The 24577-nt window shown below is 39.7% G+C and overlaps 3 protein-coding genes across 3 annotated transcripts in view; 1 reads left to right on the top strand and 2 right to left on the bottom strand.

Moving 5' to 3' along the window:
• LOC110958562 (solute carrier family 22 member 23) overlaps positions 1-6867 on the top strand; it is a 49270-nt gene extending 42403 nt beyond the window's left edge. Inside the window, exons 8-10 of the mRNA XM_022205151.2 lie at positions 2284-2316; positions 2499-2622; positions 4834-6867. Of these exons, the coding sequence (XP_022060843.1) occupies positions 2284-2316; positions 2499-2622; positions 4834-5254 (578 nt within the window). The 3' untranslated portion in view covers positions 5255-6867. The remainder of the gene's footprint in view (positions 1-2283; positions 2317-2498; positions 2623-4833) is intronic.
• A 1527-nt stretch (positions 6868-8394) lies between these two features.
• psmg4 (proteasome (prosome, macropain) assembly chaperone 4) lies at positions 8395-15042 on the bottom strand. Its single transcript, XM_022205150.2, has 3 exons — positions 14727-15042; positions 9339-9414; positions 8395-8612 (listed from the first exon to the last, which is right to left on the bottom strand). The coding sequence occupies exons 1-3, from the start codon at positions 14901-14903 to the stop codon at positions 8491-8493; spliced, it is 375 nt and encodes a 124-aa protein (XP_022060842.1). The 5' UTR covers positions 14904-15042; the 3' UTR covers positions 8395-8490.
• Positions 15043-16613: 1571 nt separating this feature from the next.
• bphl (biphenyl hydrolase like) lies at positions 16614-24120 on the bottom strand. Its single transcript, XM_022205149.2, has 7 exons — positions 23889-24120; positions 19875-19978; positions 19525-19691; positions 17571-17724; positions 17302-17433; positions 16990-17113; positions 16614-16898 (listed from the first exon to the last, which is right to left on the bottom strand). Exons 1-7 carry the CDS (start codon positions 23969-23971, stop codon positions 16808-16810), a joined length of 855 nt encoding a protein of 284 aa, XP_022060841.1. The 5' UTR covers positions 23972-24120; the 3' UTR covers positions 16614-16807.
• Positions 24121-24577: the final 457 nt, after the last annotated feature.

The following is a 24577-nucleotide window of genomic DNA, read 5'->3' as shown; positions in this document are numbered from 1 at the left end:
ATGAGAAATAAGATTCTCTGGTCTGATGAGACCAAGATTGAACTTTTTGCTGTTAATTCTAAGCGGTATGTGTGGAGAAAAGCAGGCACTGCTCATCACCTGCCCAATACAATCCCTACAGTGAAACATGGTGGTGGGAGCATCATGTTGTGGGGGTGTTTTTCAGCTGCAGGGACAGGACGAGTGGTTGCAATTGAAGGAAGGATGAATGCGGCCAAGTACAGAGATATCCTGGAGGAAAACCTCTTCCAGAGTGCTCAGGACCTCAGACTGGGCCGAAGGTTCACCTTTCAACAGGACAATGACCCTAAGCACACAGCTAAAATAACAAAGGAGTGGCTTCACAACAACTCTGTGACCGTTCTTGACTGGCCCAGCCAGAGCCCTGACCTAAACCCAATTGAGCATCTCTGGAGAGACCTCAAAATGGCTGTCCACCAACATTCACCATCCAACCTGACAGAACTGGAGAGGATCTGCAAGGAAGACTGGCAGAGGATCCCCAAATCCAGGTGTGAAAAACTTGTTGCGTCATTCCCAAGGAGACTCATGGCTGTACTAGCTGAAAAGGGTGCTTCTACTCAATACTGAGCACAGGGTCTGAATACTTATGACCATGTGATATTTCAGTTTTTGTTTTTTTAATAAATTTGCAAAAATTTCTACATTTCCGTTTTTTTCTGTCAAGATGGGGTGCTGAGTGTACATTAATGAGAAATAAAATGAACTTTTTTGATTTTGGCAAATGGCTGCAATGACACAGAGAGTGAAAAATTTCAAGGGGTCTGAATACTTTCCGTACCCACTGTATCTCAGCAAAACAGTTAATCTTATCCCCAAAACTGTTTCTCACCAGCAAAACACTTAATACATATCTCAAAATAAGCTCATTCAACCACAACACTGGCAAATAGTCTCACTTTGGAAACAAGCACTGTCAGTCTCAGCCAGAGGTGGGTAGTACCAAGAGTTACATTTACTCTGTTACATTTACTTCAGTAGCTTTTTTGAAAAAAAATATACTTCTGAGAGTAGTTTTACTATGCCATACTTTGTACTTGAGTAGATTTGTGAAGAAGAAACGCTAGTCTTAGTTCGTTACACTGGGCTACACTCGACTCGTTACTTTTAATTTACCACATTAGATATGCTTTATTTTGCTGGAGAGATGCCCCCAGTGGATCTACCGCATGACTGTGTTTCACCAATCAGATGAAGCAACAATAATCACGTGACCCCCTTTCACCAGACGTCGCCCTGCGGTCACATGACCACAGACAAACTGTGAAAGATCCCCGGTTTGCGTCCCGGCTTTCCTGGGATCTTTCTGCATGGAGTTTGCATGTTCTCCCTGTGCATGGCTGGGTTTTCTCCGAGTACTCCAGGTTCCTCCCACATTCCAAAAATATGCTGAGGTTAATTGATGATTCTAAATTGCCCGTAGGTATGAATGCGAATGTGATTGTTTGTCTCTATATGTAGCCCTGCGATGGACTAGCGACCTGTCCAGGGTGTCCCTTGCCTTCGCCCCAAGTCAGCTGGGATAGGCTCCAGCCCTCCCATGGCCCTAATGAGGATTAAGCTGTGTATAGTTGATGGATGGATGTAATATATGGAGCGTGCCCCCTGGTGGTCGGCACAAGGAAGTTACTTTACAGATGGATGGGTAATTGTAGCAAGCTGTAACCAGCTCAGTTAGTAAGCCAGTTAGAGCTTACAAACACAAGGTTAATGCATGCTTTATACTTCAGTTTTTAGTTCTGAAAAGGAAAAGAAAAGCTAAAAATCCTCCAAAGCCCTTGTATTCTCGGTTTGATCTCATTATTAGCTGTGCCTCATGCACTTTGCTTAATTGCCATGTTGAGAATATTGTGAAGTCAACAGACCTGCTGCTGTGCATATATTTGCTATTTGGGGAAAATGTTTAGAAATGCTTGAAATCAGACAAATCAGATCAGGAAGTTTAGGAAAACTGTCATGGACACACAATGCAAAACATAAATCTGAAATTCTTGCACACCATGCATGCCATCCCTGAGTCATTAAAACAGAACAGACTGCAGTTCAATCCTCAGTCTATCAGGAGTCTTTCCCTCATTCTGCTTTTTGACCTACATCTGCAGTATGCAGTCATTATTTCAGGCCTCAGTGGTAAACTGTTCCGAATTCTCCTCAAGGCTTTCTTTATTCTGCTTATTTTGAGTCAGCACTGTGCTGTTCTTTGTACTTACTAATGACATGTTTCCTCTCTTCTGCTCTCCAATGTCCACTAATGGAACCCAGTGATTGGGAAGTACAGCCTTCGCCACGACACAGGTACAGCTGCAGTGTAGTCATGATAACCTATTCCACTGATCTGAGAACAATGTTGCTTATGTTGTAGTCAAGGTCACTCCACCACATATGCACCGATTCATTCTGCTGACATTAAGTAACACTGGCTGGTGTACGTTGGGTGTCATTAGTGTGCTTACCTTGTCTTGCTCTCTTCTGGACAGTTCTTCGAGACACTCTGAACAGGAAATTCTCTGTGGCCTTCTCCATCATTGGCATGTTCTCCTCTCATGCTGTCAGCATACTCAGCATCTTCTTTTGTGCAGAAATTACTCCGACTGTCATCAGGTGAGCCTGCATGATCATAAATTCAGTACAAATCTTATTGAAGCCCCTGGCTAGCTTTTCATTACGCACAGAGAAAGAAGAAAAATTTAGAAAAACTGGTGTATTGTCCTTATTACTCCGTTTTAACCCCTTGACGCATATTGTCACGAATTCGCATCATACCACTTTCAGTTCAGACTGCAGCTGAGATAGCGTATCCATTAACCCAATGCCAGTTTGTGCATAGTCAATACGTAACTCAGAACCTTTCGCAAGCACTGGTTTGTCATAGGACCGATCGGAGGGGGACCAAATTATTATATATCTGTTATTATTATTATACTGTATATCTGTTCTATGTGTAACAGATAAATTAACAATCTCCACATATTTTAGCATCACCTGGAAGGCAAAAACACCCCAAAAAAATGCTTTTTATTTAATTGTTAGTAAATTCAGACATCAAGAGGTTAATAAATGATGCTTCGGGAGGGTCACACTGTAATTAAAGAAGCAGGAAAGACAAAATGTTTACGGTTATCTGACCTTCATCAATTTCCTACCTATGCAACACAGTTGCCCTTTAAGTAAAAAAAAATCCCCATATGTGATGTCATTTAAGGTAATTGGTATTGCACCCAGAAAGGCAATCACGGGCAAAGCAACCAATCAGCATGCGGTACAGTACTTAAGTATACATACAAAAAGGCCACGTACATCCAAATGTACAAACATTTGCATGCCATTGATGTACACTGGACATTGAATGAAGAAAAAAAAGGACCTATACATGCCTACAAAAATTCAATTACTTTATTAATGAAGATAAAACTGCTCCAAACAATACAGCATTAAAACAGTTTCTCTATCACTGTTACTTTTGAAAAAAATGTGTTTTCTCTTATTTGCTACATTCATTCAGTCATGGCAGGCTGCTGACTCAGACACCTCATGCCATCTCACAGAAAAAAAATCCAATGACAGAAAAGATAATCAGAACTTGGTATTGACAGAAACTAGAGTACTTTTTGGAAAAACATGCTGGTTCCATTTAACTGACTTGATCTTGTATATTATTAACAATGCATGAACCTGAGGACACAGCTCCTGCTGTCAAATTGCTTAATGGTGCCATCTTGTGGTACAATTTTGACTTGCAAAGCAGGCATGATAGCCTCAAAGGGTTCAGTATGCTTTATTCTGACTCACTGGATATTGGCTGTGGCTGTAAGCCTGACACTGGCTACAGATTTCATGCAGGTTTCTCCTCCCCCTTGTGTGGGTTGTTTTCAAAATCCCCTTCACATCCCCCACAGCAATAAGAGCCTCTGGGCTGCAACCTACCACAATGAAAATGTCGAGTTTTGCAGAGCATTTGAATCGTGTAGTAAGGCAGCCCTTTGTTCATTATCCATTTTAATAAGTTCTTGTTTGCCTGCATGCAAATGTTGCACCATTGTCATAGCATGGCCTCAACTCCACTCAAAAATGATTCTGGTTGGTGTGAAGAAATATAAACAAGTCAGAACATTTTTAAACCTTATTGCAGAATGATAATGAGGTGAAGTCTAACCATTCTGTGCTGCAGAAATATAGCCAGGCAAGACTATCCCTCCATCCAATATTTATATACCCCTTAATCCTCATAAGGGTCACGGGGGGTGCTGGAGTCTATCCCAGCGGACGTAGGGTGAAGGCAGAGGACACCCTGGACAGGTCACCAGTCTGTCACAGGGCTACATATACAGACAAGCAATCACACTCACATTCACACCTACGGACAATTTAGAGTTATCAGTTAACCCTCAGCATGTTTTTGGACTGTGGGAGGAAGCCGGAGTGCCCAGTGAAACCTCAGGCGTGCACAGGGAGAAACTCCATGCAGAAAGATCCTGGGAAGGCCGGGACACGAACCAGGAATCTTCTAGCTGCAAGGTGAAAGTGCTAACCACTACTCCACTGTGCAGCCCGAATTCAAGACTAGTGTGCTTCAAACTTTTTCATATCAAGTGTCCTCCAAAGTATTTACTGCTGTACTGAATGGCTATATTTGATGGTTTGGGTAAAGGGAGAGGGAAGTACTAAGACCACATAAAGTTTGCTTCATAGGATGCAGCCTCCCACTTCCAACACTGTTCAACGCATGCAGTTTGAAGCACATTAATGCTGTTTATAGTTTAAGTTCCATCAGGAAACTTTGGTAACTCATCATTTGCATGTCTCTCTGTGCAGAGGTGGAGGGCTGGGCCTGGTTCTGGCTAGTGCTGGCTTTGGTATGCTCACTGCCCCCATCATGGAACTCCACAACCAGAAGGGCTACTTCCTGCATCATGTGATCTTCGCCTGCTGTACCCTGCTGTGCATCATCTGCCTGCTGCTGCTGCCTGAGCCGCGGGGTCAGCCGCTGCCGGAGAGCCTGGCCGACGGAGAGACCTTCACCCGGCAAACCCTGCTCCATCCAGGAGAGCAGCACCTCCTTCTTGCCAAGAGTGACAGGGACTACTCTCGCGTCCATGATACGCCATTACACCTCTCAGCCACTGGCGGCGCTACAGTGGCAGCAGCCACTGCTCTGGCAGCGGTACCTGCCTCATACGCCCTTGCAACTGGTGGTGAGGTGATAGGAAACACTGCCATAGCCAACGGAGTGTGAGCATCAGAGCAATAGTCTACTACTGTGCTATTAACAGCTCCAGCATTAACCTGACTGAATGGTTGCTGAACTTGTAAACAAAACCTTTAAGGGAAAAGAATTGTTCGGATGAACCAGATGAGCTCTTGTTGTGGTGAGGTTTGAAATGATGATCATAGTAAAACTGTGTAATTTGTAGTGACTATGATTCATTCAGGAGTTGCCAAAAACTATTGTACTGGACTAAATTTATCTGAAGTCAGTGTGTGTTAAATAATATGAACGTCTTCAGTGGTGTTGGTGATTTTCTTGAGCTGCCATCTGCTGTCAGGAGGGTTTTTCAGACAAAATAAGCAGACACAGATAAGTGGAGAGGCAAAGTACAGCAGATTAACTTTCAATAATGTGTACTCTGTGAGTTTTCTGTTTGTAGTTTTGACTTGTTGAAACAGGATTTCACTGCATCTTATTCTTCATAAGTTATTTTGCACTAAATGTCAGAGACACAATCAAGTGTTTGTGATTTTCAGCCAACACATTGGGGGATCCAGGGATTGGCTAAACCACTACCACTTTTTTTGCATGAAAGGGCACACATGGTTTTACACGTTTTTTATTCTTCATTTGTGGTCTCACTACTTTAAGTCCAATGTGGCACTTTATCCTCTGAGGTGAGGTCAGTGTAGACACTGATTTTTAAATCAGCATTACTCTGTGTTGGGCGTATGATGGTTGTCTGACTTGACGAACAGCCGGAGACCTTGGCAGACTAAGTGTAGCCTGTAGAGACTGTGCATAATGCTAAAACAAATCTGAGAGCTGAACGGACATTAGAGTGACTTGTCAGTGCACTAATCTATGTCTTATGATGCATCTCAGCTTTCAAATGTCTTTATCATGACGGCTCTGTTCTTTTAACTAAACAGAGAAGATACAATGTAATTTTTAAAAAACAGTATTTATTTTGTCATGCTGCCAAGGGCAATTTTGTTGCTTGAAATACCTCCTTAATTAGCAAATCTTTCCACTCCAGTTCTCAATCCTTGTTCTCTGCGCTGTGGTAATGTTGTAAGCCTGCTCCTAAGAAGTGTAACCCTAGCCAGAAAGCACAATATTTTACAGTTTTCTTAAATAAACGTTTGTGAAGCTTAGAATAGAGCAGCTTAGCCTGCATAGACCTGGCCTAGTTGTGACTAGTGTACATTTATACACTTTACTACATACGTATCCCTTAGGACTGCATAAAAATGTAAGGTATATATACATGTGCCATTCATTCATAATGTACGGAGCATAGCCTTACATTTATAGACTATGAAGCACATCAGGTAGATAAACCATCCCAGAAACCATTTTTGTGCAAATATACCAGAACCCAAACATACAACACATCCCGACATCCTCCATTTTCTAATTCATATTTAGCACACAGTACATATTTTGAACACCCTGTATGGTTTGCTAGTTCGTATGTTTTCAACAGTTAAACAGAGAAAAAAAAACCTTAACCACTAATGCTGTTTTCTAAGTGTTATTTTTTTAATATAATGCATTTGTACAAAAAGCCATAGGCCTACATGTTTTGATAATAAACCACTTAATTTATTATGTCAATAAAAGAACACTTGATGTGACCATTTGTCCTGGTTATTATGTTGGAGTGTGATTACTGTATAAAAGCAGGGCTGAGAAATTAATGGATTTCAAATTGATATCATAATTTGAAACAATGTGATTAGAAAATTGCAAATGCTTCAATTAATGATATACAAAGTGTATACTTTGCTATTAAATTAGACGGTAAGAATGCTGTATTTGAGTAGATTGAAACTGTCAGGGCTTGTTTATGTTCTCTCATTGATCAGTTAATACTATGTAGTTCATTCATTCACCCTGTGGTTCAACTGACATAAGCCAGTCTAGTTCTACAGTTCTACAATGTCATTTAGCAGATGCTTTTATCCAAAGCAATGAATGTTTGAGAGTAGAAAAAACACAAGCAAGGATCTAGTCAGTAGAAAATAACTTGGATAAGAGCAAAAACAAGTTTAAGTGTGATAACAGGACCATGGTGCCTGTAGGAAGTGTAGACGTAAAAGGATTTTATTTATTTTGGCAGTCTGTCAAGTGTAAAGTTGTTCAGTGAAGAACTAGGTCTTTAGTCTTTTCTTAAAGACTGAGAGAGACTCTGCAGATGGAGCAGAGTTTGGTAACTTGTTCCACCACCGGGGAACCACAGAGGAGAAGAATCTAGCTATGAACCGGACCAGTTGTGGTGGTTGTATCAGGAGTCTTTTCTTGGCTGAGCATAGTGAGCAGGAGGGACAGTACACCTGAATGAGAGTGTTCAGGTAGGAGGGAGCTGTTGTCATCCTAGTTTTATGGACAAGTGTCAGAGTTTTGAATTTTATGTGGGCAGCAACTGTAAGCCAGTGAAGCGATCTGAACAGCGAGGTGACCTGAGTTGCTTTTGTCTGGTTGAATTCTGGATCATCTGCAGAGGTTTGACCGTGCATGAGGGGAGGCCTGCCAGTAAAGAGCTGCAGTAGTAAATGTGTGATATTAGAAACCCTGTACGAGGAATTGTGCTGCATGTTCAGACAGGAAGGGTCTGATCTTCCTGATGTTGTACAAGGAGAAAAGACAAGACTGAGCAACAGAGGCCACATAAACCTTGAAGGTTAGTTGGTCATCGATCATGGCACCCAAGTTTCTGGCAGACTTTGTGGGTTGGAGCTGGGTTATTGTTACTGAATAGCCACACCTCATATATATCACAGTTCTGTTGTGTTAGTTGTTTTACAGACTTTTGCTGGTATGTTGTGATAATGCTCCTCCACATGTTACACTACAAATCAAAAGTTTGGACACACCTTCTCATTCAATGGTTTTTATTCTATTATTTTCTGCATTGTAGATTAATACTGAATACATCAAAACTATAAAAGAATACATATAGAATTATGTTGTAAACAAAAAATGTTAATCTTCAGCATTAATCTACAACGTGGAAAATAACACAAATAAATAAAAAGCATTGAATCAGAAGGTGATTCAAAATTTCTGAATGGTAGTGTATACATATATTACAGAGAGAACTAAAAGCAGGACTTTGAAACATTATATTCTAAATCAAATATCAATACCTGTCAGAAAACATATTTTACTCAAATTGTTGAACTTTAATTCCAAGTGCAATGAACAGAAAAAAAGATCTGCTGCTGTATGTTCCACAGGCCAACAAGGGCCAGATGTATCTAAAAGTGCTCAGGGTGAAGCTCCAGCTCCTTTTTGATTCTGTTCTCCACCAAAAGACTGAGATTAGAGTCCGTCATTGGAAGACTGTAACTTGCAAACACTTGCTTGTTGGTTTTCTTTGCTGCAACAGACAGAAAAAGACACTTATTTCACTTTTAGTTTAGACAATACACAGAATGGCGTGTTTTTGTATAAGATTAAGCTGGGGAAGCCTGAAATAAAAGTCGCTATGTTTAGGTTAAAAGACCATATCAGTGTTTTAGTCCATTTACTAAGACTGCTGTGGATTCTTTCGCATTGCCATCCTTTTGTGCATGGAAGGTTGTTTTGTTTGTTTGTTTTTTTAAACAAAACAGCAAGCCTCTTGTCTTTTAAGCTCGAAGTAGTTTGGATCAACTTGTGGAGACTTGAACTGAATTAACTACTTGACATGCATCATTTATTACAATTTACATCATCAACCTTTTATTTGGCCTAACCCTAACCCTAACCCAATACTATGCTATGATTGTATGGTTGTACAATGTAATGTTTTCAGTCAGCCTACACCTGCAGTTACATCAACACACTCAGACAACACCAAAAGCAGACATGTTCACTTTAAGGTATTACTTTCCTCAGCTTTAAACTCTCTATGTTTAAGCTACTAAAATGGCTGTCAGTCGCTGCAACAAAAATAGAAAAAAAATATATTCAAAAACACGCAGCACTGTTGGCAGTAAGGTGATTTTAAGCTACATTTAAATAAACATTTACTTAAACACTGGTATGGTCCTTTAATATCTACATAAGTATAGACACATATTTAAATAACATCTAGAGCACATATACTTGTGCCATACATTACCTAATCTCTGTGCCAAAGAATTTGGAGCTGTGTTGGATGGGTCCCCCAACACTAACGTAGACAAAGGCATTGAATCCTGAAGAAGAAAAAAAGGACAATCTGTTAGCTTTTCTTCAGAGCAAACTGATCATTTGTCTGGATTCAAGCATAACCTTTAACCGTCTTCATGTCTATTAGCCAATACATACTTTTTTAACTGAGCAAACATTTCTGATATATTTTTTAAAATCTTCCAGTGATTCCAAATTAAAGATACAGCTTAGTTATTTCTAGTTTCTGGTCTGTGATATCATGTATCACATATTATAGACATGTGAAGATTCAATTCTTAGTCTTATTTAGCCTATAGTCATTGATATACACACGTGGACAAAATTGTTGGTACCCCTCAGTTAAAGAAGGAAAAACCCACAATTCTCACTGAAATCACTTGAAACTCACAAAAGTAACAATAAATAAAAATTTATTGAAAATTAAATAATCAAAAACAGCCATTACTTTTGAATTGTTGATTAACATAATTATTTAAAAAAAACAAACTAATGAAATAGGGCTGGACAAAAATGATGGTACCTCTATAAAAGATTGAAAACTATTTGACCAGAGTGACATGATTAACTCAGGTGTGTCATTTAATTGACATCACAGGTGTTTCCAAACTCATAATCAGTCAGTCTGCCTATTTAAAGGGAGACAAGTAGTCACCCTGCTGTTTGGTGAAAAGGTGTGTACCACACTGAACATGGACAACAGAAAGCGAAGGAGAGAATTGTCCCAGGACATCCGAAAAAAAATTATAGACAAACATCTTAAAGGTAAAGGCTATAAGACCATCTCTAAACAGCTTGAAGTTCCTGTGACAACAGTGGCTCATATTATTCAGAAGTTCAAGACCCACGGGACAGTAGCCAACCTCCCTGGACGTGGCCGCAAGAGGAAAATTGATGACAAATTGAAGAGACGGATCGTTTGAATTGTATCCAAAGAGCCCAGAGCAACCTCCAAAGAAATTAAAGGTGAACTCCAAGGCCAAGGTACATCAGTGTCAGATCGCACCATTCGTCGTTGTTTGAGCCAAAGTGGACTTCGTGGGAGACGACCAAGGAGGACACCACTGCTGAAAAAAACTCATAAAAAAGCGAGACTGGAATTTGCAAAAATGCATGTTGACAAGCCACAAAGCTTCTGGGAGAATGTCCTTTGGACAGATGAGACCAAACTGGAGCTTTTTGGTAAGGCACATCAACTCTATGTTCATAGACTCAAAAACCAAGCATACGAAGAAAAGAACACTGTCCCTACGGTGAAACATGGAGGAGGCTCAGTAATGTTTTGGGGCTGCTTTGCTGCATCTGGCACAGGGTGTCTTGAAAGTGTGCAAGGTACGATGAAATCTGAAGACTATCAAGGCATTCTGGAGAGAAATGTGCTGCCTTGTGTCAGAAAGCTTGGTCTCAGTCGCAGGTCATGGGTCTTCCAACAGGACAACGATCCAAAACACACAGCCAAAAACACCCAAGAATGGCTGAGAGAAAAGCGTTGGACTATTCTAAAGTGGCCTTCTATGAGCCCAGATCTGAATCCCATTGAACATATGTGGAAGGAGCTGAAACATGCCATTTGGAGAAGACGCCCATCAAACCTGAGACAACTGGAGCTGTTTGCTCATGAGGAGTGGGCCAAAATACCTGTTGACAGCTGCAGAACGCTCATTGACAAATACAGAAATCGTTTAATTGCAGTGATTGCCTCAAAAGGTTGTGCAACAAAATATTAAGTTATGGGTACCATCATTTTTGTCCAGCCCTATTTCATTAGTTTGTTTTTTTAAATAATTATGTTAATCAACAATTCAAAAGTGATGGCTGATTTTGATTACTTAATTTTCAATAAATTTTTATTTATTGTTACTTTTGTGAGTTTCAAGTGATTTCAGTGAGAATTGTGGGTTTTTCCTTCTTTAACTGAGGGGTACCAACAATTTTGTCCACGTGTGTAAATGATCTATACAAAATAACAGAAACACTACTGTTATAACGCTGGCCTCAGTGACACTTGAGGGTTCACTGTAGTTCATAAAATTTGTCATCTCCCCAAGTCAGTGAGAATGTGTGCAAATCCTTCAGTTACCACATTTACATGAGACCTTTAATTTCTCTTTAATTTGGAATTAAAGTTAATTCCCCTTTAAAATCCCCTTGTAAACACACCGAATTGAAAAGTTAATTCCGAATAAACTTAATTCTGAATAAACTACCTGGTTTAATCCAATGTTAATTCCAAATAAACTAATTCCTATGTATGTTCTATTCACGTATACAGTTAATTCTGCTTTAGTTAATTCCGGTGATTCTGCGCACGCTTGGCTCCTCACGCAGCAAGGACGTAGTGACGTACACGTTTCTGCGACCTTACTGGCACAAGCACATTCTTGCAACCTCAACAGAAGTAGTAGGCCATTGTCGAGTTGCTGTTTCAAAACGACAATAAAAAGCAAAGCGAAAAGCATGCTTATTAGTTGTTCCTCCATGTTGTTGGGGAAAAGAAATGCCATGGCAAATGGAGTTTGTTTTCTTTTAGTAAACAGGGATACGTCATGTCCACTCCCTGTCCAATCAGAATCCTTTCCAACGCCCAAGCGTTACAGCGGAATTAAGGAAGGGGAATAAACCTGCGGTCCATGTAAACCTTAATTCGGAATTAATATTTCCATGTAAACGCGAAGCACAAAACTTTAATTCCGAATGAGTTCATTCCGAATTAAAAAAACTTCATGTAACTGTGGCCAGAGTGAAGCTCAAAAACTGTGTTCATCTTGCAACCCCTCTACAAAGGCAGGAGTGTGCATGTAGAAAAATTAGATAAAAACTATAGTGCATCTATGATGCACTATAGTTTTAAACTGAGCTCTCATAGCAGTCTAAAAAAAGTGTAACAGCAACAGCTATGTGTCTGAGGTGTCTACAGCTGTCTGTGTGCATGAATAAGTGTGTGAGACCAGGAATTCCAAGTCATTCCGTATCAACTCAGTGAATTTGGTTGCTTGACCGTCTCAGAATCTGTTGAAACTTTGTATGAATCATCTTTGACATCTCAAACTGACATCTGCCCACTTTTTAGCTGAAATTCCAACATTTTCCGAATTTTTCATCCAGTGTAAATTTTCAATAAATCATTCGCAAGTTGGAAATTAAACAGGATGTCACTTCGAGATGTTCATATCTCTTTAAGTATGTGTCCTAGAGTCTTCACATTTTCAGGTATGTTCAGAAGTGTCTGGTCAACGGAGAGAATGCAGCAAATTATGTCAATCGAGACTCAGTTTTTTACTGAACACATCTCAAATTCAGGATTTGTTAAATATATATATATATACAGTGACAGTCAATAAAAACTTTGAGACCATATTTTTCAACATAATTTTTATTTTGAAGCCCGAAACTGGATTTTCTTCATATGAATCATTTGTTTAGCATATTGGCATACAGAAACAAAAATCTCAAGTTTCAAGAATGATTTCAAAATAAAGAATTTCACAAAAGAAAACGGCACCTGCCAAACACAAAGTCACAACAGTCAATACCGAGTATGGCCTCCATTTGCTTCGATGCAAGCAGCAGTCCGTCGGCGCATGCTTTGGACCAGGCTTCTGATTGTGGGTTGGGAACAGCCCATACGCCTGGCTACATCACTGTAGCTCAAACCGGCCTCCACCATACCCAGTGCCCGGAGACGTTGTTCATGTGATAGACGCGGCATGATGCTGTTCACTGGACTAACAATGGTGGCCTTTTTTGGGCCTTTATATAGGCCTTCAAAACCCATTCTCAAATTGTGCAGATACTCACTGAGTATTGCTTGGTGTGTATTTGGTTCACTTTTGCAAAGTGACCAACCCATGTGCAATGAATCATGACAAAATGACAACTCATTACCAGGGCACTAGATCATCAGTAAATCCACAATGAATAATTACAACCCCCCGACAAGTAGAATTCTGCGTACATTCCTACCTCAAAGTTTTTATTGACTGTATATATATATATATATATATATATATATATATTTATATATATATATATATATATGTATATGCACACAATACATGTAATCTATTTGATCAATTTCATTGTGAGAATAATATCTGAATGATATTACTACTGCTTATAAAGCTTTCATATGTCAGTAGAAATGGGACTTATGACCAATCTGAGCTGGCACAGGTAAAAAAGTAACTCATTTCCAAACGGCCAGATGAACATCTTGAATCACGGGTAGGTTGATGAAATTTAGGAAAGTAGTAGATGGAAGTACCATCTAGTTGTGTGCAAAGTTTCAGTATCCTTCTATGTTGTCTTCATGCTAAAATCATTCTCCTCCTGATCCTACATATGTGTCCATTCATGTTCCACGTTGGAGTATGAACAAGATTACTCACAAAAAATGCTTCAGAATCATGTTAATTAATTAATTTATCAATGAGATTAATGTACTCATGGGTTACAGTGTTTATGTGAGAGCTGCTTAATACGCATACGTATCAATATCAGAATGATCAGTACAAATATACACTACCGTTCAAAAGTTTGGGGTCATCCAAATAATTTCATGTTTCCATGAAAACTCACACATTTATTCATGTGCTAACATAATTGCACAAGGGTTTTCTAATCATCAGTTAGCCTTTCAATACCATTAGCTAACACAATGTAGCATTAGAACATAGGAGTGATGGTTGCTGGAAATGTTCCTCTGTACCCCTATGTAGATATTCCATTCAAAATCAGCCGTTTCCAGCTAGAATAGTCATTTACCACATTAACAATATCTAGACTGGATTTATGATTCATTTAATGTTATCTTCATTGAAAAAAAAATTTTTCTTTCAAGAAATAAGGACATTTCTAAGTGACCTTAAACTTGTGAACGCTAGTGTAACTGTTTACATCTGTTTGGTCCTGTCCAGCTCTGCACAACCAAATCACCAATAAATCTCCTACAGTTATGATATTGTTATTATTATTATTGTGGCACCGTTCCCCACATTACACTCTGTGGTACTAATACTGAAACAACCAGCATTCTCCAAAATGAGCATCCATTTTCAAACACTATTTACTTAGCGCCAGTTACAAAAAAACCGGAACATTATAACCTATTAAAAAAAAAAGGTCATTCTTTGATAATCAATGAAGATGAGTCACGATTCGCGGGAAAGTCAGTTTAGAAGCTGCAAATGGAGGAAATAAAAGTCAGGGAAGTCTTGTCTTTAGCTAATCTAGTAAGAAATCTTCATGATGTAAAAACCTACTGCTTCCATTGATCAGTTCTGCTCAGTGATTTGTAATATTTCATTTGGTTTTGGTTCAAATTTCCAACTTTACTCACATATCTGCTGCTCATAGACACCGCCAGGTTGGACAGAACCGGAGCAGAACCGACCCAGAGGAAAAACCCGCCGCTGAACTTCATCACGTGAAAGTGTACGACCTGCTCCAAAATCTTCTCTGTAAAGCTGTGCACAGAAATAGCTTCAAATTCCGCCCCGTTCTGTGTGGTGCTCATTTTTGTTTCAGCCTAAAGTAGCTGTGGACATGTGAAACTGTACACAATTACTTCCTGGTTACCGACGAACGGAAGACCAAAGCAATCGATCGTCAGCTCTCGTTGAGTGCAGAGCAACTGATGAACTACAGCGCAGACTGTGCTCCAGTAAACCCGCCGCTGAATAGGGAAGTTATGCATTTAATGTGAATTATCGTGCAACTTAATTTCAGGAACAGCACGACCTTTGTAAAAGACTTTTTAAGCAAAAACAGCTGCAATCAAGAACTTTATTGCTGTTCAGAAATATTTTACTAATGCACTAAGCAAATTTGAAGTTTCCATGTCATCGTGGTACTTAGAAATGTTGGCAACATGTCAATTATCAATAAGGCGTCAGGTCTGCAGTTGTCTTAAAGAACTGTTGATAGACTAGGCTCTAGGTCATCCAGTTTTTGCAACCCTCTAGGAGTGATATTTATCTCAAAATAATACTTTGGCACTGTATTATCAGATACAGTGCCAAAGTGCATTCTTGGGTTAACTTGTAGGTCTACTTTACATGCACATACATGAGCATTTTCATTTAATTCTGCTTCATGTTTCTGCTCCACTATATTTCACAAGTGAATATTGTACCTTCTACTCCACTATGTTTGCGTGACAGCTTTAGTTACTATCACCCTACAACACAAAGTTAAAGATTAAGCCAGTGGTTCTCAACCTTTGTGGCTTCACTAGATAGGGATTTTTCCCCTCTAACCTTCTCACATAATTTTTATTTTTGTGAATGCTCCATTCATCCAATATCTCATAAAAAATGCAATATTAGAGAACAAGTCCAAAAACTGAAAACAGAATTCATGTTTGGAGCCATCAGCTTTATCAACTTTATCTATATAGAACTGAATATAAAGTAACAAAGTATAAGTTTAAACTAGCTCCACCTGCAGCAACTACAACTGTAACATGCTGCGGACACATTGATGGTTTACTCTTTATAATCTAATGGTCTTGTATATAACTAGAAACGCAGTACTCTGCCAAGGCTGCTTAGTCGTTGTAGTATTTCCGACGGCTGAAATTTGTAACAACTTTGCTGATGCAGACAATAAGCTGCATAACTGCCAAAATCTAATCAGTTGGTCCTTGTTTCATTTCTGACTTTTCCTGAAACTCATCATCCAAATCCGTTCATCCATTTTTGAGTAATGTTGCTAACAGACAGACAAATGGACAAACCAACGCCGATCGCCACATAACTCAGCCAAGGCTCCGGCTCCTTGGTGAAGTAATAATATATCAGTCAAAAGGACCGGCAGAACTTTTACTTTAATACTTTAACTACATGCTGCTGCTAACCCTTACATGCTTTTACCTAAGTAGGATTTTTCACGCAGGCCTTTAATTTGTAATGGAGTATTTTTACATTCGTGCTTTACTTAATAAAGGAATATTTCTTCCACCATGATCTCTAAGCAGCAGTAACCTATTTCTTAAGTACTAATAAAGCCTCTGTTTACAATTGTTTTTAAAAAGTAGACATAAAGGGTGTCTTCTTACTTCTAACTGAATATATGGAGCAGTGTTATGTCATAAAGATACAAAACAGCTAACTGTATTTTGTTAAAGATAAATATCTACTAGTGACTATAGTTATTCACAGACAATTAGTAATAAAGTAGCCCTGCAAATCCTGGTTTTACTCTGACTTCAATTCATGACAATAGCTGTTTCTCATCGGCATATATTTTTATTTAATATGAAATTCTAATTTAATATTAGCACAGATGAAAACTCACATTATTCTTTATAAAAATGTAATCAAAACAATAATATTCAAATTATTGAAAATATATATGTTAATATTTGCATTTAACTATTATAAACGTTGGGTCTTCACAGGAAATGACACATCAGTAGTTTCACTCTTCCAGAAAGTTTTCCACCAGTTTATTGAATTCATCGGCGTACCTCAGGTGCAGGTTGTGTTTTCCCTCTGGCATTGAATGAAATCTAGATTTTGGGATGAAAAATGTATCTTAGCTTGTACTCCACATTGAACTTTATAAATTAAAAGTATTGTCATATTGTGGTGTGTTCTCACCGAGATCCTTTGATGTGTTTGAGGATGTATTGAGGGTGGAAGCTCGGCACCATAGGGTCTTTCTCTCCGTGGATAATGAGGGTTGGACAGCTGATCAGGGGCAGAAGCTCCATGCAGATGTTCCCTAACCAGAGGACATCAAAGGAGATAGCTTGGCTTTTTAGCTACCATTTATTAGAACTAATTAACATGAGTCTTAAATTTTGCTAGTATGATGTTCCTTGTGTATAGATGTAACAATGAAGTTGTAGCAGAAATTAGTTTGCTAAACCTGACATGTGTAATGAGTCTGTAGCAGCATGAAGTCCTCACCTTCTGGTCTGTGGACATACTGTTGGATTCCATCCACCCAGGCCTCCCATGTTTTAGCAAAGACTTGTGCTCCATACACCTCCTCCATGGGCTGTCTCATCCTTGCACTCCACTTAGAGACATCGCGGACCGCTGTGTGTTCCGACAGCATACCAGGCACACAAAAACACACACAATACACAGATAAGAAAGACTGTATCATGCAGTTTATAAAGAAGTCTGTTCATGACTGTGCTGGCAGTTGTCTGACACAGTATAAAGTGGAGTACCATTATAAAGCTTGAGGTCTTGTTGAGAAACAAAGGCATTGGATCCCCATATGACCATCTTGTTGATCAGGTCGGGGTTCCTGGCGGCTGCAATCAGAGAGGTGATTCCTCCATCACTCCACCCCAGCAGAGAGAACTTGCCAAAGCCCAGTGCCTGTCAAAGAAATGACAAACACTTGAAACTGCTCTAAAAATGGAATTACTACAACTGCAAGTGTTGTGACTCAGTCCATCTGCTAAATCCAGTGATGATCAGGCAGCTTTGTCAGACACATTGTCAAAAATCAATTCTGGATCAAAACTTGGAGTCTTCAAAACGTTTTTCAAGAAAGAGTCTTCAAGCAGTCTTCAGAGTCTGATGCAAATAATGTTTATTCAATACAGAGGCTATAAGAACAAACATGAGCAAAATCTCGAGATTTTAACTGCCGAAACAAAGCATTGCATCGTCTTTTATATCGATGCAAATTCCTTCTAAACACACCTCTTCTGCCCTGGAAAGCCACAACCCATGGTCCTAAGACCCAATCGAGATGCCGATGAAGTAATCGTATTCAAAGTTGGACCCCCTCCTGTTTTTTTTTCTGCTAGGTTGGCATTATTTCTGCAAATCATGAGCACAGACATTGAATAACAAAGATCATATTGGTACTATGTGGGGTTCTGCTGGAGAACCTTGGATTTTGGCATCCGTGTTGATGAGACTGGGACACCCAAATAAACATTGTCCCAGATCAAGCATACTCCTTCATGCAAATAGCAATCCTAAATGTCACTGGTCTAACTCCGCAGGGAAATGGACCCCACCACATCATAGAAACATCAAACAATCAGCAACATCCTGAGAAACATGACAATTGCCAAAAATGTTGACTTGACCTCCAAACTTCCAAGACCCCATTATGATCAAGCATCAACAGGATGCAGTGGAACAAGTTTAATTCCCAGAGGCCCCACTGCACAACCTGGACAATTCAAAGGATCAGGGCCATCCAGAGACCTTTGGAGGGGCAGGTGCTCAAAGTTAAAAGGGGGCACATAGAGGACATACTTTATCCTCTCAGCGCACGCTATGTGGTTAACTAGCGGCTATAACTGATGAGAGGTGTGTGTAGAGTCAGACACACACAGAGAATGCTCAGACACATCAGAGCAGTGAGGGGTATATGTTGATTATGTGACTGACTGAGGGTAGATCTGAAATATTATTGTTTTTGTTTTATTTATTTATTATTTTGGGGCTCAAATAGTTTTACAGACACACAAATTTACAAACAAAAATAAAATTAAATAAAATTAAATTTAAAAAACAACTTTGACAAAAGGGCACTTTGGGCATCAAGAGGCCAAAGGGGCAGGTGCTTCAGCCCCCTCCGCCCCCCCACCTCTGCATGTGCCTGCAAAGGATCCATTGTCAATGTCCTGGTTCCAGAACCCATAGGACGTTCTGAGAGGTCCTCTGGTCCAGGCCCAATGGTTCAGAGCATTTTTGATGACATAAGAGGGACCAATATATATTAAGCAGGTGGTCATAATGTTATGCCTGATTGGTGTATAAACAAAGAGAAGAAAGCAAGTAAGGGACGCTGTAGTAAACAGTTAAAATCTTTTGTATCCAGACACAGCAAGCCATTGAGCCCACAGTGGGTCCAATGGTAGAATATTATTTAGTTAGCATGAATTGCTAATTCAACCATACAGATTATCAAACCATGTGGAACAATGTATGCATCACACAAACTAAACACAGAGCATTGTATAAATAAGATATAATTCAAGTCATATCTTATTTGGTAGTGCATATTTTCATAATCTGAAAATAAAGTTTAGCTCAAAAGAGCTAGAACTTGTGGATTAACTGTGCAATGGAAAAGTTTATCCTCCACAGAGAACTTCATTGTAAACTGTGCAGGTGAGATTGGTAATCATTTTCTCGTTTGACTAATAAACAGACCTTCATCAGATCCACTGCATCCTTTGCATCCCTCTCAAAGAAATCAGGAGGGAAGTCTCTGTCTGGGGGGCGGGACTGTCCGTAACCACGGGGATCCCAACCAACCACAGTGAAACGTTCCTTATTCAGAGACTTGAGCTGAGGAGCAAAATCTGTCTTTGTGCTTCCTGTGGTAGAAAAGAAGGAAATGTTGGGGATTTTTTTTTTTCCAAAACTTTGGCAAGAATAGGCTGATATAATATAAAACAGAGACATTATATGTATTATATTTTTAAAAAGATCTTAAGTGCTTCACATATTGCAAAAAACTTTACTTTTTTTAATAAAAAGAAGTGCGTTGATGTTATTACCCAAAGCCCCAGGAAGTAGCAGCACAGCATGTTTCCCTCTGCCTGTCTGCTCATAGTACAGATCCACTCCATTAACAAGCTGCCTGCCAGAGACCACAGAGGAGCTGCAGGGAAACACAAATAGACTTTGGCAGTAAAGTGGAAAACAACAGAATAAATCAGTCTCGTGAAAGGACTTCTCCTTCTATCCATTCCATTCCAAAAGTTACACCAAAGACTAAAAGCAAAGATCCATCCATCCATTGTCTATAAACCATTAATCTTCATTAGGGTCGAGGGGGCTGGAGTCTATCCCAGATGACTTAGGGTGAAGGCAAGGGACACCTTGACAGGTCACCAGTCTATCACAGAGCTACACATAAAGACGAACAAGCACACTCACATTCACACCTATGGACAATTTACAATCATTAGTGAACCTCAGCATGGTTTTGGACTGTGGGAGGAAGACATTATTTGTCGGAGAAAACCAAGTCCAAAGAGAACATGCAAACTCCATGCATGAAAGATCCCAGACCAGGACGAGAACCACAGATCTTCTAGCTGCACGTCAACAATGACAACCACTGCATCTTTGGTTTCCCAACCCCAAAACCAAAGATGACAAATTAATTCTGCCTTCATATTAATAATTCCAACAATCAGATCATATATTTTTTTGAAAACTTGGATTTAATTGTTTTGAAAAGGTTTGAAAAGAAAAGTTAAAACCTTGAGCCCTACACCCTGCCATGGCAGCTTCAGTTTGAAAGATTCTTGTTATTTTTGACTAAATCTTAGGGTGAGAAATTGCTGTGTTCTTGCTGTCTGGCCCATGTGTTTTGCCTGGTTGAACTGTAAACACAGTGTCCACCAGATCAACATGACGTAAAGCATTACTTATGTTGTGAGGATGGCCTCTAACTTGATCCTGTCACCAAGGATACCTGAAAGAAAACATGAAGCTGCACCGACAATGTCTGATTCACTGACTGCTTTGACGGCGTGACAAGCATTTACAGAACAATCACATGCTTAAAACTAGAAAAGCACTCAGAGAGTGCGGACCTCTGCCAAGGATAGAGAGGAAAACCCATGCAGTAAAGGATCATGAGCTGGAATCAAACCTCCATCTCTGACACAGTTCTGTTTACGAAGCACCTTCTTAACCAGTTGAGTTATCTGGACACCTTGCACCAATTTGTTGGACGACATACTAACCTATGATGTTTTTGTCATATTTTGGACCACATACTACAACATACTAAAAAATTCAAAGTGATCCAGAATCCAGGATCCTTTCCGGATTGCCACCAAAATTAAATCAGCTCTTCCTCTTACCATAGTCTACATCCCCTCAAAATTTCATGTGAATCTGCCAAGGCGTTTTTGAGTTATCTTGCTAACAGACAGACAGACAGACAGACAGACAGACAGACAGACAGACAGACAGACAGACAGACAGACAGACAGACAGACAGACAGACAGACAGACAGATGGACAGATGGACAGATGGACAGACAGACGGGCACACAAACGCAGGGTGTCACATAACCCCTTGGCGGAGGTAATGATTTGGGTGAGAGAGAAAAAATGGTGCGCTTGTGCAGGTATTGTGCAGGTGTTTAAAACATTCTCAAGGATAAGATTCTGAAGCAATTCACTGATCTTAAAGGGAATTTATATTTTACCAACTGGATGTATTGATACACTTCAACCCCAGATTATTCATTCCCACAAAGACTTTGCTTTGGAGATGCTAATACAAAAAACTTTTTTCCTCCATATTTGTACTAAGAATGCAATGTCCAAAATTGATCACTTATTCAAATCCCTGCCACTTTTGGAGAAAACACAGCTTCTATGCCATTCCAAATGTTTCAGGTAATTTCCTCCATGTCCTCGAGTGTTCAAAACAGCTGATGCAGCAGTCCTCTATTCAGCTATCCAGTCAAGTGCAAGTCATGGCTAATACCAGAGAGCTCAGATAGCTGCTATTAGGATCCGCCACTGAAAGAGAGTTGCTGCTAACAAGACTCAGCAAGTCACAAGAGTTTTCAAGTGCCAGTGTCCACAGTACAAATCTTCTTTTCCCCTTCGGCTTTTCCCTTCAGGGGTCGCCACAGCGAATCAATTGCCTCCATCTAACCCTGTCTGCTGCATCCTCTTCTCTCACACCAACTACCTTCATGTCCTCTTTAACCACATCCATAAACCTCCTCTTTGGTCTTCCTCTAGGCCTCCTGCCTGGCAGTGGGAAACTCAGCATCCTTCTACCAATATATTCACTCTTTCTCCTCTGGACATGTCCGAACCATCTCAGTCTGGCCTCTCTGACTTTATCTCCAAAGCCTCTAACATGTGCTGTCCCTCTGATGTACTCATTCCTGATCCTATCCATCCTGGTCACTCCCAAAGAGAACCTCAGCATCTTCAGTTCTGCTACCTCCAGCTCTGCCTCCTGTCTTTTCCTCAGTTACACTGTCTCCAGACCAAACAACATGGCTGGTCTCACCACAGTTTTGTAAACCTTTCCTTTCATTTTAGCTGAAACTCTTCTATCACACATCACACCTGACACTTTTCTCCAGCCACAGTACAAAGCATCATCAAAATGTACAAGGAGCTCCACACTGAGTCACATCTCAAATGTCATGGTAGGAAGCCAAAAGTTGTGCCTGCATAAACAAGAATGGAGAAGATTTCAAGCATCACCATCAATGTCATCCTGATGAAAATGAGCAGTTCTGGGACCAACACCTTAGTCAGACACTCCAGTGGACACTGAAGACACCTATGACTCTGCTTGTCCATGACAAGAACACAAAAGCTAAAAAGTTGACTGGACACTTGGACTTTTGTTCAGTAAAAGAAAGGAGAATAATTCAATCCCAAGAACACCATCTCCAGTGTCAAGCATGGTGAAGGGAGTGTGATGCTTTGGGGGAGTTTTTCAGATGACTGATCAGAAAAAAATAGAATAGAATAGAAAGAAAATAGAACATTAAGATTCAGCAAGAAAACATCAGACAGAAAAACTTGCCCTTGGGCAGCACTGAATCTTCCAAAAAAGATGGTGATCTGAAACATAGAGCCAAAGTGGTGAAGAAACGTTTAACTATAAACAATATTAGTATTTTAGAGTCCAAACATGACTCCCATTGAGAAACTGTGGAGGAACTGAAGACCAGAGTGATGGAGAAGAAGAATTCTTAGCAAATATAAGAACTGTTGGATTCAGTTGGTGGCAAATGAAAGTTTTGCTACTGACTAATGAGAGAGGGTATGAATAACTTTAGACATGGCAGTTATAGTAAAAATGTAAAAAGCAAACAAACAAACAAAGCAAAAAACCTACACAAAATGGAAAACAATTCACCATCAAATTCTGTAACACAATCTCTCATCATGTTTGGTCAGCTGTTTATTCCAAAACCACAACACATTCCAGAAGAAATCTGCTAATCCAATAAAAGTTCACCATGAATAAAATTTTGTCATGGGTATGAATAATTTCCAAGCAATACTTGATATTTTTCTGTATAACAGAACATTTGGAATAATAACTATTATGTTATTATGTTAGTAATAGTAACTATGTTCATCTACAGACTTTTCTTGCAGATGTGCTCTATTGTGGGGGGACGTTGACATGCGGGTTCTGTTTCAGTGGTTTAACATCTGGACATGATCTGACACTCACATCACATGGATGTGGTGTGTATTTTTTTTCTAATAATAATAATAATAATTACCCCCATAAATTCCCTAGAAGTGGAACACATCTGGACTTTTTGGTGTTTCCCCACAGACTTTCTGCAGAATTACGGAGTTCATCCGGTAAACAAGGCAATGTTCGGACAAACAGCGCCATCTGGTGGACTGAAATACTATTTGAAAGTGTTAAGAAAAATAAACTGCTGCTCTACAGAGAACGAGCAGGCAGCCACACACCGCAGCATGTCCAGCTCTGTCTGTGGGTGTCAGAGGGATAATGGAGCTGATGTGAGGGTGAACAGGGTGAAGACAGTTACCTGTAGAGCTGTGTGGATGTCATGGATCTCTGAACGGTTTCTCTGAACTCTAACAACCGTCTGCAAACTGAAAGCAGCGCCATTCCTCAGAGGTGCACACAGACAGCAGATCCCTTCCTGAAGATCTGCTGTAGCTGGTTAAAGATTCTACAAAGTCTGACTGAAGTCCACACGGTCCTGCTCTGCAGCAGGATTATCAGGAAGTCCAGCAGCTGGGATCAGTTTGGCACTTTCCACGGAAAGATTTAAAGCGAAAGTACGAAAGCGAACACAAAGCAGCATTCACCTGAATGTTACTGTGCTAATAGCTGCTGCTAAAAACTCCTGCAGCGTTTTATTTTGAAGGATCTTCTCCGCAAGTCTCACAACAATCCTGTTAGTTTGTGTTTGTAAACTGCACAGGATTTTCCCTCAGCCTAAATCAAATATAAAAAAGAGCAAAATTCTATGCATACACACATATGTATATATCCATTATTATCCATATTATAAATTTTCAGAAAACTTATTTTTATTGTTTACTTGAGATAACAATAATAATAACACTAATAATTACTTTTCTCTCTGTTTTGTCATGTATTTTTCTACCGAGTCAAATCCACTCAACTTCAGTTTGATTGATAGTATCAAAACGGAGTTATCTGTTTTTGCAAATAAACTCTTCATATATATGTGTGTGTGTGCGTGTG

Source organism: Acanthochromis polyacanthus, chromosome 4 (assembly GCF_021347895.1).
Source record: "Acanthochromis polyacanthus isolate Apoly-LR-REF ecotype Palm Island chromosome 4, KAUST_Apoly_ChrSc, whole genome shotgun sequence".
Taxonomy (NCBI): domain Eukaryota; kingdom Metazoa; phylum Chordata; class Actinopteri; family Pomacentridae; genus Acanthochromis; species Acanthochromis polyacanthus.
This window is presented reverse-complemented; position numbering and strand designations above follow the sequence as displayed.

Coding starts and splice junctions, on each gene's coding strand:
- bphl (XM_022205149.2), bottom strand. CDS start 23,971: ATGGCGCTGCTTTCAGTTTGCAGACGGTTGTTAGAGTTCAGAGAAACC. Junction 17,434..17,570: donor AGACCTCAAGCTTTATAATG/GTACTCCACTTT, acceptor CGGAACACACAG/CGGTCCGCGATGTCTCTAAG. Junction 17,114..17,301: donor GTATGTCCACAGACCAGAAG/GTGAGGACTTCA, acceptor TCCTCTGGTTAG/GGAACATCTGCATGGAGCTT.
- psmg4 (XM_022205150.2), bottom strand. CDS start 14,903: ATGAGCACCACACAGAACGGGGCGGAATTTGAAGCTATTTCTGTGCAC. Junction 9,415..14,726: donor TGTCTATGAGCAGCAGATAT/GTGAGTAAAGTT, acceptor TTTCTTCTTCAG/GATTCAATGCCTTTGTCTAC. Junction 8,613..9,338: donor TTCTTTGGCACAGAGATTAG/GTAATGTATGGC, acceptor TGTCTGTTGCAG/CAAAGAAAACCAACAAGCAA.